The sequence below is a fragment of the Lichenostomus cassidix genome, chromosome 9 (assembly GCF_008360975.1).
Source record: "Lichenostomus cassidix isolate B80296 chromosome 9, HeHo_3.0, whole genome shotgun sequence".
Taxonomy (NCBI): Eukaryota; Metazoa; Chordata; class Aves; order Passeriformes; family Meliphagidae; genus Lichenostomus; species Lichenostomus cassidix.
In genome coordinates, this window is record NC_139490.1 from 406,300 (window position 1) to 420,622 (window position 14,323).

Below are 14,323 nucleotides of genomic sequence, written 5' to 3' on the forward strand. Positions count from 1 at the left end.
TTTCTGTATTAAAAGGAAAGCCCTTCTGTGTGTAAGGCACTGGCCGAGGGACTGTTGCCACCTCCTGCTTGTGCAGCTGCACTGCATCCCAGCTGTCTGAGCATGGATTGCTCAGGGCAACTGCTTTAGGGTGGTTATTTTTTTGTCCAGCAGCTTTTGCTCTAAACAAATCTGATTTAGTGTCCTGTGAATCCAGGACAAAACGATCCATGTGAACATGGTTGGGTTGACAGGATTCAGTACAAACACTGGATGAGGTGATGCTGCCAGCACCAAAGCACTGTGAGGGAACATGGAGACACTTGGGCTGGTGGCACAGTGGCACAGTGCCATGTGGCACACCGAGGGTCCCCACGGAGCCTGTGCCACCTCCTCCCCTTCCACCACACCCTGGGGGTGCAGATTCCTCTCAATGGATTCCTCTCTGTGGCCACAGAAGCCACCCTGGCTGGAGCCTCCTGAGCTCAGCCTTGTTTTCTGAGCTGAGGCAGCCTTAGGCTGGTTTTTAAACCAACCAACCAACCAACCACCCAAAACAGCCCCCAAGCCCCATGGAGTGAGCCTGATCCCTGTGGGATGGAATTTGAGATGAATGTTGGTGAGCTGACAGGGAAAAGCTGAACCTGCCTGCACATCACTAAGGAGCTTCCATGGTCAGATACCTAAAGAGACATTTTATTTACACGATATACAAGCACTGTCACAAATTAGCAAAGTCTCTGGGTGCCTTCAGACATCAGTGTACTCGTGGTAGATGCGCACCTCTGATCTCCTGACGCTCTGGAGGGACCTGATGCTCTCACTCCTTGTTCTCATGTTGGATTTCCTGAAGAGCCGACGTGAGAATGATCGACACATGAAGAAATAAATGATCGGATCCAGACAGACATTGCATGCGGACAGGAACAGTGTCATTTCCTTACAATAATACAAGATTTTATGCGCAGAGTCATCTAAAATTTTGTCCAGATGACTAAAAGTAAAGGGTATTCGGCACAAATGATAGGGCAAAAAGCAGGTGAAAAATACAGCCACAACAACCCTTATACTCTGGTTGTGCTTCCGCTTTCGGCTGGACGAGCTGATGAACTGTTTGCTCGATTTATAGATGTACCTGGATATGGCAATGTAACACCCTATCAGCACTATCAGCACCACTACAAACATGCAGGTGTTGATGTAGATGACAGCTGAGTGCCACTTGACTCCCAGGGGAGACTTCAGTTTTAGGCAGTCGTCGACATTTCTCCTGGTGGGGTAGCCGTTGGTGAGGATGAGGTTTGGAAGCGCCAGGAATGCCATCACCACCCAGACACAGGCTGACAGGATCTTGGTGAAGGTGATGCTGTACATCCTGGAGTCCCCAAAGGGCTTCACCACCTTCAGGTAGCGGTCGATGCTGATGAGCCCCAGGAACACGATGGTGGTGTACATGTTGGCGTAGAACAGCACCGTGGTGTAGCGGCACAGCAAGGAGTTGAAGTGCCACGGGCCCAGCCGCGAGTCCTGGATGATCTTGAATGGGAACGTCAGCGTCATCAGCAGGTCTGCAACCACAATGTTCTTGAGGTAAAATATAAAGCTGGTTTTGTTTCGGATGTGGAAGAAGATCCACACTGCTAGGCCGTTCAGCAGGAGGCTGGCGAGGAAGATGACGAGGTAAAGCACGGGCAGGACAATGGTGGTGAACTCGTCATGCGTGGAGCTCCCCAGGGAGCTGGCGTTGGCTGAGGTGTTGTCTGGGCTGAGGGGGCTGTCTGGGGGAGTGAGGGAAAACAGAAGGTTAAAGCTTGTTTCAGGTGTTCCACAAATGGGGCCAATTTAGAGCTGTCAGCTCTCTCTGGGCACTCTGGAGGCTCTTTGGGTGAACTATAAATCAAAACTGCAGGTTGGCAGCTCTTGGCTTTCTTGACAGAAAGCGACTTGTGAGCTGAGATGTTTGTCACAAGACAGGGCTGTGGAGAGACTCCTCAGGCTGATCAAAATGCTCACTTAAACTTAGTTTACTTAAATGCATTTAACAATCATGGTCTCCAGGAGATTTTAGGATTTTGTGTGTAAATGTTTGTGGAAAAACTTCAGCCTTATAAACTCTGTCATAAAATCACAGTACACTTTGTTTATGCTGTTTATGCTCTGCCCTTGGCTGGTGAGGCAAGCCAGGCTGGCTGGCTGTGGGGCAGCACTGGGCAGTGCTGCCCGTGCTAGAATGACTTATTTCTTTCAAATGTTGGTAGGAACTGACAGTAATAAAGTAAACACTTATCCATCACTTATGCTTCCACTGGTGTTTTACCTGGCAGTTTTCCATAGGACAAATTGTACCCCATTCTTTGTGTTGCTGTAGGTTTTCAGCTGAAATGCTCTTCAGGAGTCCCACTGGCAGCCGTGGATCTGGGATGCAGCAGGGGCTGTGCCAGGATGATGTTCTGGGGAAAAGAAATCCAAATTAAAATAGAAGAGCCCATCTTCTTGTCCCTGCATGAAGAGGAGCTTTGTGAAAGGAGCTTCCTCTGGAATTCCCAGTGAAGGGCTGGCTGAGGTGTGCTAAGGGCTGATCTCTGGAACTGCACAGTTATTCTGTTGTCAGGTTATCACTGCCCTCTTCTCTCTGATTTCAGCGATGAATAACCAAGAGTGGAATTTTTTTTTAAATCATCACTCCTTGAAGTAAAAAAATTTCATCTGTAATTATGAGATATGTATGTACAACTTCATAGTGTATCCCCCAAAATTGGGGCAGAAATGGCAAGTTCCTGTTCCTTTCTCAAAGAAACTGTCACACAGGGAACACTGGAACCTGCAGAAACTCATGTATGCCATGATGACATCACAATGTTTGACATTGACTAAAGGGATTTTGCCAATAACAGTTTGTAAGGCTGTGCTCTAAATTGTTCTTTCCTCTGTCAGTATGTAAATGCAGTAATTTTTCTGTGCTTCATTTTTTGCCTAAAAGTTTTGATAGGAAAACTGGGAAAATGGTTCAGATCTCAGCAATTCTACCAGACCCGACTGCTCCCAGGGGAATGAAGAGAGGGTGGAATTCCTGCAGCCCTTTTGCAGATCAGAACCTGTTTTAGGTGCCACCCCCATGTAGGAACCGCGTTGTGTGGCACTAGGTGGCACCAAAGCAAGTAATTGTGTGTGAAAACATCAGTAAAAGCTTTAATTCGGATATTGTAGCCTTTTTATCAGCCTGGCTTCTTGGCTGGCACTGATTGCTCTGGCAGTAACAAGGCTGCCAGGGGTGTTGTAGATATTTTGTTTTCTCTGGGTCTGAGCTGCAGTAACCTGTCATGTTTTGCTGTTGTTGAGGATTTGCAGCTCTCTTTTCTGCCCAGGAGGCACAGAGATCAAAAGAATACATGATTTTATGAAAAGATGCATATCTCACTCCTTACACAAATAAGGTGCTTATTTCCCTGCTTTTCAGAGTTTCTTTCAAGTCTGCATAATTCCTGGTCCCTGGAAAACTCCTTGTTCTCAGGCTCTTCAGGCAAGTGCTCTACTAAATCCTCAGTCCAGAGAAACCAGTGGGGTATTGGATGTGTTGCCTGGGATTGGAGGCAGAGCAGGAGGTGACTCTTGTGTCCCCCTGCTGTGACCCTGGGGAATGCTGCAGGATTCCATGTGCCTGTGCTGGTGCTCCTCTGGTCCCAAAGGCATTTGCTCTAAGTCCTGTCAAAAAAAGGTTCCTTTCTTTTTCCACCTCTGCATCCATTCTGGTAGGTGGATGCTGTCACAAGAGACTGTAAAAATCCAATGCCAGGTAGTATCAGTGGACGTGTCTTCCTGCACAGACAGCCCTGACACTCTCCAGAGGTTCTTGTGGTGAACCCCACACCTCTGCTGAATTCTGCCCAGGGCAGCAGCCATGGTGGAGCCCTGCCACAAGTGTCCCCTGGTCAGTGAAGGTGTGACCACCCTCGGATTGCCCAGGGACATCCAGGCCATGGGAAGCCATCCTGGGAGCTGTGTGCTGCTGTTCAGGCCAGCCAGGACCGAGGCTTTGTGTGGACATCTCTCTGTCCTATTCTTGATGGTTTTAATTTTAAAACATGCTCCAAAATGACCTCAACAAACTGTGGGTTGGAAAAAGAAAGCAGCAAATTCTTCACCAGTGTAACCTGTGCCAGCTGAGCTTCCAGAGCAGGGCGCTGTGCCCTGCCAGCACACCTGAGCTCAGCAGAGGCTCTGCTGTCTGCAGGGTGGAGGAGAGAGGCAGCACCTGCAGCTGCTTGCCCTCTTTGCACACCAAAGGCTCCCTGGTGCTGCTGCAGCACAAAGCTTTAAAGGCTTCAGCAAACAGGTCTGTGCAGAGCTGCAGGCAGTGCTGGCATGATGGTCCTGTGCACAGAGCTGCTGCTGCTCTGACAGAAGGTGGATGCACAGCGATGGTTCTGCTCACACTCAGCTGTTCAAAGGGGTTTCTCTAGTTTCCTACCACAGTCTGTCAGGCTGAGGGGAGCTGTGGAGGGCAGAGCACTCGGAGCAGTGTGGCTTTGTTATTTACATGCTGGTGAGAAAGCCTTGTCTGAGCCAGAGCTGGTGTGTCTCTGTACTGCAGTAACTTCATTCTTTCTGACAAAGACCACTCTAGTGCAGACTGCAGGAACAGGAACAAATTCATGCTATATGGAGAAGTCACTCTTTTTCATGTGTTCTGTTGCAACAGGAGATGAAGACTGTATTTTCTTTAAGGAGTATTTTAGGATATTTTGTAAATGTTCACTGACTGTGTACTCTAGTTGTGGATTTTTTTACTTGTTTGAATGTGGGATTTTCATGCTCAGAAGGGCTGTCTTTCCTCTCCTTCTCCAGTTCTCTGGACTCTTCCCTCACCAATTTCATCCCAAGCAGCTGTCTCAGTCTGCTATACAAATATATTCTGCTTGGATGGCTTTGAAGATGCACTAGAAGCTGCTCCTTTATCCAGGCAGCTTTGTAAACCAGAATACATTTTTCTTCTTGTAGCTTCTGCACTTAGTCGGTGGTTGATGAGATAATCTCTTGCTGCTGATGTGGACAAACTGGTTTATGTGCATGACTGATGTAACCTCAGAGAAGAAATGAAATAACAGGCTGCGTGCAGCCTTCAGTGTCAGGTGGGTAGGGAATGACTGCGGAGTTTTTCTAGTGACTAAGGCTTTAAGTTGCCTTCCTGTTTAAAGAAATTGTACATCGTCAAATCAAATCTTTTTTTCATCTTAATTAAAACTTTTTAGAATTAGAAAACTCTTTGTGACCTAGACCAGCTATTCTAGGTCATGGGGCTGCAGGGTCTTAAGGGATGATTTTCACTTGAGCACATAACTTGTTGACATGTTCCTTCTCACCAGTCCCTCTGCATTCATCACCAGGAGTAAATGGCAGGGTTAATGCAACAATAGACTTGTTGGGCAGATATTAAACCTGCTGTTGGCTGCAATGCTGCTCTTTTCTGTCGCCCATCAGAACCAAATCACAGAGTTGTTGGTAAAGATTAAGGGGGAAAAGCATTAGTGCAAGGTAAGAGCATGTGTGCAGGAAGCTGCTGCAGTCAGACCTGGAGACTGTCACTGCTCTCTGTGCCAGCCTGACACCTGTCCCGTGTCCCCTGAGCAAGCCTCAGTGTTCTGGTTTGCCCTGTCTGCATCTCTTTATCTTTCTTAGTGCTTTCTCTTGTTCACTACAAGCCCAGTCCCAGTAACTGGGGCACTGCCACCTTTCCCTTCCTTGGAGGCCTCTGTCAAAAATGGTCCATCTCCCTTTTGGTGAAGGTATATGTTAATGTGCTGGTAATGCACAGTGGAATAACCTGAAATTCCTGTTGGAACTGCTACCTACATCAGTGAGTTGCCTTTCTTGCTCTCTTGTGTTTTGCAGACTCCGATGGTTTTGGTGTTTTTGTCACCTGTACATCCTGGTCCTTGGCCCTGCCTGGGGTCGGTGGGAGCTCCTGGGGTCCCTCATGCTCTGAGCAGTGCTGGAGCCCCGAGGATCCCCTGCTGCTGGCTGAGCATCCGGGTGCCACCCCCAACCCCCGTGTCAGAGCCACCTGTCAGTGTCACCTCCTTCAGCTGAGGAGAGGCTGAGAGCAGCCCTGGGGGCTTTGTGCCTCCCGTGCCCTCTGTCCTGGCAGGGAGGCTGGCATGGGCTGGTTCCCTGTGCCTGGAGCTGCTGTGCCCAGCCAGCACGAGGGGCTGAGAGGAGAGGACTGAGCTCTAACTGTTGCCAGTGGTGCCATATGATGCCTCTCCTCTTAGTAATAGCCAGAAATAGGAACCTGCTCTGCTCAGAAAGCTGCTTGTCTGTTCCAGCATGTGGCACAAAACCCCCTTCTGCATTTTCAGGTTCCTCCTTGAACTTCCCCTCATTCCCAGCTTAACTCCACTCTCACGTCTTGGAGCAGCACAGCATCCTGCCCTGGTGAACCTGCCATAAATCTGGCTTCCCACTGCCTTTGGCTGCCGTCTCCAGGATCCCGTCCTGTCCCTGCCCTGTCCTGTCCTGTCTCCAGGATCCTGTCCTGTCCCTGCCCCGTCCTATCCATTGTCTTGAGGAGAATACAGGAAGGGCAGTGCTCAGGGTGCACACCTGCCTGGGCCCTGAGCTCACACCCTTGTTGGGATGCACACAGGAGCAGCCCTGCCTTGGCTCTGTGCTGGGACACACTGCTGGCAGGGACCAGAGTGCCACCCTCGCTCTGCCAGAGAGAAAAGTCACTTGTAACCTGCAGAGCCCCACAAAGAGGCACTGGCTGACAGCCGGGTTAGTCCTCCTCGGTCCTCCATCTGTGACAGCTGGAAGTGTCACGCGTGGCTCTGGTGCCTGGCTGGGTGTAGCTGGCATCAGGACAGCCACCTAAACCTGCTCACTTGTTCTCTACCTGTGCTGCAGGTGAAATCTCACAGCCTGTTAGCACCTGGAACTCATTGTTGTACAGTTGTACAGGGGGTTGCAAAATGCTGTAGTAAGCATTCAAAATACCTTTTAGTATGCCAAACTCTCATTTTGGGGGAACATGCCCTTAGGATAACATGATTTTCACACTTTAAAAAGAAATAGTAAAAGTATCTGGACAAATGTAATTTTCTCAAAACCACTTTTGGAATATGTTGTCAAAGTGTAGCCATTAATTTTTTTCTCATTTCAAGCAAATGATTATGAACTCTAATAGTCCCCTGTGTCTGACAGCTCTGACATGAGATAGTGCCTGAGCTATCAAATTCTTTCTTTTTTCTGTTTTTTGAACTGTTCCTTGCTAAAAGTCCATGGATCATATTACGTACTTTGAATTGGACTTTCTATGCGGAGTTTGCAAGATCTGGTGACTGTTGTTAATTGTTACAGACTGTTTTTTAAGCGTATTTGCAGAACCTAAAGCTGCATGAATTCCCTTTCCCCTTGCAGAGGCACCGCAGTTCCCAAGTGATGCTGAAGGAATGCTTCCCAGTCCTTTGCTGCATTAATGGCTAGCTTGTGCACTGTGCATGGCCCAGAGGCAGGAGGTACTGCCAGCAGCCCTTCTGGCTCTGGGAGCTGTGCTGGGCTGTGCTGCTGTGTGCAGGAGGGGCTCTGAGGGGCCAACACCTCACTGCCATCTCCAAAGGCGTGGGGCAGGAGTGCTGTGCCAACGTACAGCTCTGCAGATCCCGTGGACTGTGGTGGTTTTTGCATGAGAAGCTGAGAGATCTGCCAACAGAACTGGTACCACCTGGGCAGCAGGTGAGCAGCTGCTGTCGCTGCAGGAGGAGCTGGGTTGCAATTGCTGGTTGCTTTTTTTGGGGGGGAAAGAAAGCTCAACGCAGTGGTTTGCAGAGCTGGGATAATGAATGTTTTCTCAGTAAGGCAGTCTCTAATTAGCAAGGAGGAAGGGAACTCTGGAATGTTTCCTTTGCTTCTGTCTAGAAGATGCTGCTGCTGGTGTTTGTCATTGCACAAAGCTGCTGCTGCTGTAGCTCTGCTCAGAGGCTTTCCTTGGGCCCCACCAAGAATGCACCGTGTGAGCTGCAGCCCCTGTGCACAGCCTCACTGGGGCCACGGGTGACTGAGGGTCCCAAAACTCCTATGCAGGGGAGCAGGTGGGTCCTTGGTGCTGCCACATCCCTGGTGCCACATCCCTGGTGCCACGGCTGCCACACTGTGCAGCCCACCAGCAATGCCCGAGGCTGGGGTGGCCAGGCTTGACTTGGAGGTTTTTGCTGAAAATATCAGCTTTTAAGTTTGATTGTTGATATTATGCAGCAAAAAGCATTAAGTAAAAATTTCGAAATGCCACTTTAAAAAGAATCAAGGTGTTGTCTGAGGCACAAACACAAAAATGCAGGTGTGTAATTGGTGGCATTGTACCTTCTTTTGTTGGACCTCTATCTGTTGTGCCTCTATCACCTCCCTCAGGGGCCACTGGGAGAAAATATCTTGAGAAATCAAAATAATTATTGGTATGTGCATGTAGCCAGTGCCATTTAAACCTTCCAGTAATTCCAGTTGACCTTTCAGGCGTTTTTCTTTGCATTGAAGCAATTTCTACTGGGTTTTTTGTACGCAATCCTTGAAGGACCAAAAAATCCTCATGTGCCTGTGTCAGCTGGTTTCTCTCTGCTCCAGTACATCCTGCTGCTGCACAGTGCTTTGTGTGCTCCTTGCAGCAGCACCACTGCTTGAAAGAGGAAGGAGAAGGACATGAGGATTTTAGGGTGCGACTGGGAGAAGTCCAGCATGGTGCAATGCCGTTTTTTCATGCACAGCCCCAAAAGTCCCCACTGTGATGCTCTCGGGATGGACAGGCTGCTGGTCCCAGGCAAGGCATTGGGCACTGGCTGTGAGAGCAGCTGCTCCTCCTGCCACCCAGCTCTGGCTGCTCTTGGCTCCTTGTACAGTGGCAGTGCCTGCTGCTGCACTGAGGCTGAGAGAAAGTGATAGAAGTCCAATTTATGCTGCTCAGCATCAGTTGTCCCTTTGGTATGCCACTGACATTTTCTTGAGGAAGATCCAGAAGCAGTGGTTGCTGTGGTACCTTGTGTGAGGTTTATTACTGGTCAGATGTGCAAACCCAACTTCTGATAATTGACAGTGCAATGTTTTAATTTATTTTTTTAAGATGCTATGCTATTTTTTTATGTTGGAAAGGGTTAAGACTGCTGAAATGTAGGAATGAATCTTGTCTTCTTCCTTGAGAGCTTTCCTGGCAGCCGTGGGGTTGGTGTCTGCTGCAGCCTGAGCTCCTGTGGAGCTGATAGCTGTGTGGTGGGTCTGGAGCTCGTGGGGTGTCAGGTGCAAATACTTTCACTCAGTTCCAAACTGTTAGAAATATCGCACAGTTCACGTTTAATGCTACAGTCGTACCACAGGGGGCTTGCTGGCTTCTCCTGGTGCTCACTGGAGCAAGGAGGTGGTTCTCTGTGAACTTTGCTGTGTGAAGGTGAGCGAGGGACTGGTCACAAAATGAGGGGAAGGAGCATTCCCTGTCGCTGGTTCCTGGTCTGCCTCATCCAGAGCTCTGTGCCCAGGGGGTGGGAAGGAGCCTGTGAGCTCTGAAGTGCTGCTGTGGTGTCGATCCCACTCCGGATGGTGCCCTGGCGGCTCCTGTCCCAGTGCTGTGTCCTGGTCAGCCACACTGCCCATGAGTGTCCCCAGCTCTGCACACTCCCGGGATCCCTCGGGCCAGGTGACTCCCGCTGTCCTGGAGCTCTGGAGCCCCTGGCACGGTGCATGCCAGCACATGCTGTGGGGTGCAGTGCTGGGCCAGCTGGTCTCCCTGCTGCCTCCCTGCCCTGCAGGGGCCCCGGCAGCCTGGGAGGGAGCCGAGGGTGAGACGCTGGGCTGAGCTGGGATGGGCAGCCCTTGGCAGGGGGGAGAGACCTCATGGCTGATACTGCTGAAAATTTGCTGCTTTTCCCTCCCACCCCCCTAATGCAAACACATGGTTTCTGTGTCTGAGGTCCCCACACAGCCTTCAGCCTCGCTCCCCTCTGCCCTCCTGCAGTTCCTCCGTCAGGGGGTTGTCCCAGGTGCTGCCATCCCCCTCCCCATGAGATGAGGGGGCAAGAGAGAGTTTATCTGGTGCCCCAAGGCTGCTGGCCCACCTGCACAGGGACACGAGGAGAAGCTTATCTGAACCAGAAAAGTGCTGGCAGCTTCTGTGCACAGGGCCAGTGCCTGGCAGTGAATCAGTGACACCAGCCAAAGGTTGCCTGAGTTTCCTGATTTTCCTTTCTAAAGAAGGCCGCAGAATTCTTTTAAAAGATGGAAAGAAGTGTGAAATATTCCCAGTTTCCAGACAGAGCATGTAAGAAGAGTGGCTGCAGGCCATATAGCACACAAACAACAAATTTTTTGTCAAAGCCTCAAATTGTGCTGCTGCTCCCAGTGCTCCATAACCAAAACCAACCTTTTCGATATGAAATCTCCATAAAAGACAGAGGTTTTTGCAAGCACTTCAGATATTTCCCAAGCTGTGAGACTCATCAGATATAGTCTGCTCATTCAGAGCTATGTGGTTTTTCCAGTGAACCTGACAAGTTTTAACATGACTTGAACGAAGTACGAAGGAAGAGAACATTTATTCTGTTAATAGAATGAAGAGAGCTCAAGTTTGCTTTCCTGTACTGAAAGAGGTGAAAGGGAATGTAGTACAAGCCCTTTTATAGCAAATTCAGATCTTGCAGTTCCTAAATCTTACTTTATATGAGTTAAACTCTGTCAGGAAGTGATTTACTGAAACCATGGACCCACCTGCACTTTGAGCTGTATCTTAGAAGGAAAGATTAGTAGAAACCAATGCTTTTGGGGTTTTTTTGCTGCCATGAATACTATGTATGAATGGATAAAAGGTTGGTAAAGGCATGCTATTTTGAGAAATTTTCACACTTCTTTTAATTGATCTGACATTGAGTTTATGGTTCCAAGTCTGGTTTTCAGCAACTACATCTTAGCTCCTGCTTTTTCATTCAAGGGTGAGAAAGTGCTAGCAGATTCACTGAACAACTTATCGAATGCTTTTCCGAAGGTCAGAGCTCACTTACCTGTCGCCATTGTCGCCTTCTGCTTGTCTCGGAGCTGCATCCCCAAAGTGCCTCAGACTCCTCCAAAATGCATCTTGAAACTACAGTACACAGGAGAGTATTTCCTGGGAGAGGGCAGCTGAACAAACCATGTCTGGCAGTAAGATCTTGGTATTCCGATGGCTTTATTTTTGTGATACCTGCTCAGAGTCAAAATTCCCCTGGCCAGGAGCAACTGGAGCAACTGGCTTTCTCATTCTGGGAATGACTCACCTGCCAGGGTAGGTGAGCTCTCTCCCGCTCACTTCCTGGCTCCGGAGCAGCTGGGGCAGACAGTGATTCACCTGGAGGTGGTTCGTGCTGGGGAAGGCAGCACAGCCTTTGTGCTGGGAGAGCCTGCAGGGCTGTTCCATGCAGCCAGGGCTGCCCTGCCTCTGCCTACCCGGGGATACAGGGTGGATGTGGATTTAATGTGATCCCGAAAAGTCTGGTGCTCGATAGATGGAAATATTTGCTAATCAAGATTATCTTGTCAATTATTAATTTGATTATACTTAAATGATGTTTGGTTATGCTTTGAGCAGATCGTCTCTTCTAAACAATATGTGGGATGAAGCAGAACGCTAAGTCTGTCACTCAGTATTGCAGCTCAAATGATCAGTCTTGCTTTCCTGCCGTGGTGCTCCTTAGGACTGACTGAGCCCCCTGCCACCCACAGCCCTGCCCTCAGGGCTCCTGGCTGTAAATAAATACGCTCACAGTCAGGCTATTTAGTGCCTTTAGAGCACTGAAATATTCATGGGAAAAAATTGGGACATATTGTATGGGGACTGTTCTATTGGGACAAAATTCTGCTTCATGTTGGTGGAGGATGAAGTGGGTAATTTCCCATTTCTGCTGCATTCTTTAAAAGAAAGCAAATTCCCATCTCCCTCATTAAAAATTCAGGAGAAAAGAAAATAATAATCTCAGCGCTCTGAGAGCAGTGGCTGCCAAGGCCTTTTTCTGTCTGTTCTGCCTGGACTGTTCCATACACATTTTTTAATTTTTGCCTCAAATATAGGTACTGAGCCCCTAGTCCCCTTCTGCTGAGACTGACTGTGCAGGGCTCTGCAGAGGAGTCCTGTCAGCTGCAAGGGGCCAAGCCAGAGCAGGACCCACCTGCTGCCCCCACAGTGCTGAGCAGCTTCCTCTGGCCTCTGTCCAGGAAACCCTGTGCTAAATCCCACATTTGTGCTCGTGGGCAGACTGTAAAATTTCCTCTTGCCTCAGGACCTCTCCCTTGAATCAGGCGCAGTCCCTGATCACAGGAAGCTGCTGGCACAGCTCGCCTTTGAAGAGCAGCTTTTGCAAGGCAAAGCAAACCCATGCAGATGAAGCTGTAGGAACATGGCTTCACCCTGTTGTGTTTTCAGCTTTATTAGCACAAGCTGCCAAACTCATCCCGGGAGCTGGATATCCCAACATGAGGGGATGGTCCCTGTTGCAGGCACACAGCACCCTGTGAGGATGGAGAAAGCTTTCCCTGCAGGTGGGGAGAAGAGACTTGAGGAAGCCTTAGCCACACTTAGACCTCGCACATGACTGTGTAGGATGGTGTGTGAGCCTCCATTTCACCTGCTTTTGGCTGTCCCTGCTGCTCAGGGTTTGGCAGCTGCCTGTTGCAGAGAGGGGAACAGAAGTCAGAGAGTGTGTAGGGGGTTTGTACCTTCCTGGAACAATCCCCTGCATGCATGAGGCAGCTGTGCTGCGACCTGGCTGCAGAGCAGAACTCCTGCATCCCTGCTCGGGGCACAGCTGGAGCTAGGGAATGCTCCTGTGCTCTCAGGCCTGCAGTCTAGATTCGGCACAGCAGCACTTGATACCTACATTTGTGCTGCTTTTCAACACTGCCAGTGCCAGAGGTCTCTCAGGCTGAGCCGTAAGAACCAGTGTGGCAGGATGTGCCATGGGGAAAGAGAAGAAATTGAATGTGAAAACTGAAATGTTTAAAAAATGTAATTTAATTGCTTACAGAGACCCAAGTGTTTAGGAGTTGGCACTCTGGGAGTACAGTGCACACACCAAAGCTAGTGTGTTAGTAGTGGTCAAATAAAAAATAAAATCTACCCCAGAATGGGGCTTTAGATTGTTTGGCTTTTGAATATGTGCAAAGGTACATTAACTTTTCTTTAAAATCTCTGTATTTTGGTGTAGCAGTAAAACATGATGGGTTAGACCACAGTGCCCTGGCATCTCCCAGCTCCAACACAGACGTGTTGTTGGCTGCTGCCAGGCTGGAGCAGGTCAGGACGAGCTGACACACGAAACTGAAACATGGGGAGCTTGTCGTAAAAACAGCGCTGAAGAAACGCGAAGGTCTGATGTAAAGAAAAGCTGAAGGTAACCTGTAACTTCACTATTGTTCACATTATTTAAAGGCTGGATGTCCCTTTTCGTGTTTCGGTGATTAGAGAGCAACTCGCAGATTTCATAAGAGTCTGAACAGCGTTATTACAGCAATTACTGTGTTGCTTCATTCTACAACTCCTTCACTGCCATATTTAGCAATGTGAACTGCAAGGTTATGTTAAAGCAGATTCACCACCTGGGCAATGCACAGAACTGGCTGTTTCTGTTTTTTAAGTAGAAAAGTGTCAGCAAGATCAGAGCTTGCAACATGAGGAGGATTCTCCAGCACTACAGCTGCAGATGTGAAGGTGGAGGTGCTTCTGTCAGGGGAAGTGTCTTGGAAGAGCTGACGTTTCCCCTTTCCTGAGGTGGATTACTCCAGTAACTTGTGATGCCTGTCACTAACAGGGAAGGAGGGAGGAAAGTGTTTAACTAAGAACTGGCTTTAAAAGCTCAGTTCTTTTTCCCTCTCTCATCAAGTTACTCACAGTGTGCTGATAGGGAGCCTGTAGTTCTGTGTGGGTTGGGAGGAAAATCAGATTTGGGAAAATGGTGGTGGCACTATTGAATATGCTGGTAAACTTTGATGAATGCCATAAATCCCTTGGCTGCACTAAAGGAATCTGGGGAGCCCAGTGAAGGAGCTCCATGGCACGGAGCTGGAGTCCCTGCCTGTGCTCTGGGCTTCCTGCCGAGGGAGAGCTGCTCTGCAAACATCGTTGTGTTTTGGTCATGTGCAAAACCAAATACTGCTTTGGGTATTACTTGGAGCCTTAAAAAGTAGAGACCTAAATTTTGAGGCATTTTAACTTTGAGGCATTTTAAGTGTTACACTTTTTACTCCATCTGGAGGCAGTGATCTGAAACTTTGCAGAAAAACGTGCAAAACCCCCAGGGTTAGAATTCAGGGACTTTGTCCCCTAAGTGGATCAAGCAGGTGTTTT

The 14,323-nt window shown here is 48.9% G+C and overlaps 1 protein-coding gene and 1 long non-coding RNA gene across 5 annotated transcripts in view; one reads left to right on the top strand and one right to left on the bottom strand.

Moving 5' to 3' along the window:
* Positions 1-654: 654 nt before the first annotated feature.
* On the bottom strand, positions 655-11,098 carry GPR87 (G protein-coupled receptor 87). Its single transcript, XM_085068843.1, has 3 exons — positions 11,010-11,098; positions 2,297-2,429; positions 655-1,757 (listed from the first exon to the last, which is right to left on the bottom strand). The coding sequence occupies exons 2-3, from the start codon at positions 2,328-2,330 to the stop codon at positions 730-732; spliced, it is 1,062 nt and encodes a 353-aa protein (XP_084924969.1). The 5' UTR covers positions 2,331-2,429; positions 11,010-11,098; the 3' UTR covers positions 655-729.
* The window catches only part of LOC146433007 (uncharacterized), a 43,696-nt gene continuing 33,676 nt past the window's right edge, over positions 4,304-14,323 (top strand). For 3 of the 4 annotated variants that reach the window (XR_014853970.1, XR_014853967.1, XR_014853969.1), the window contains exon 1: positions 11,473-13,370. This is a non-coding gene — a long non-coding RNA (uncharacterized LOC146433007). Of the gene's footprint in view, positions 4,523-4,824; positions 13,371-14,323 lie in introns of those variants that run through there. The other variant, XR_014853968.1, reaches the window with a different exon arrangement.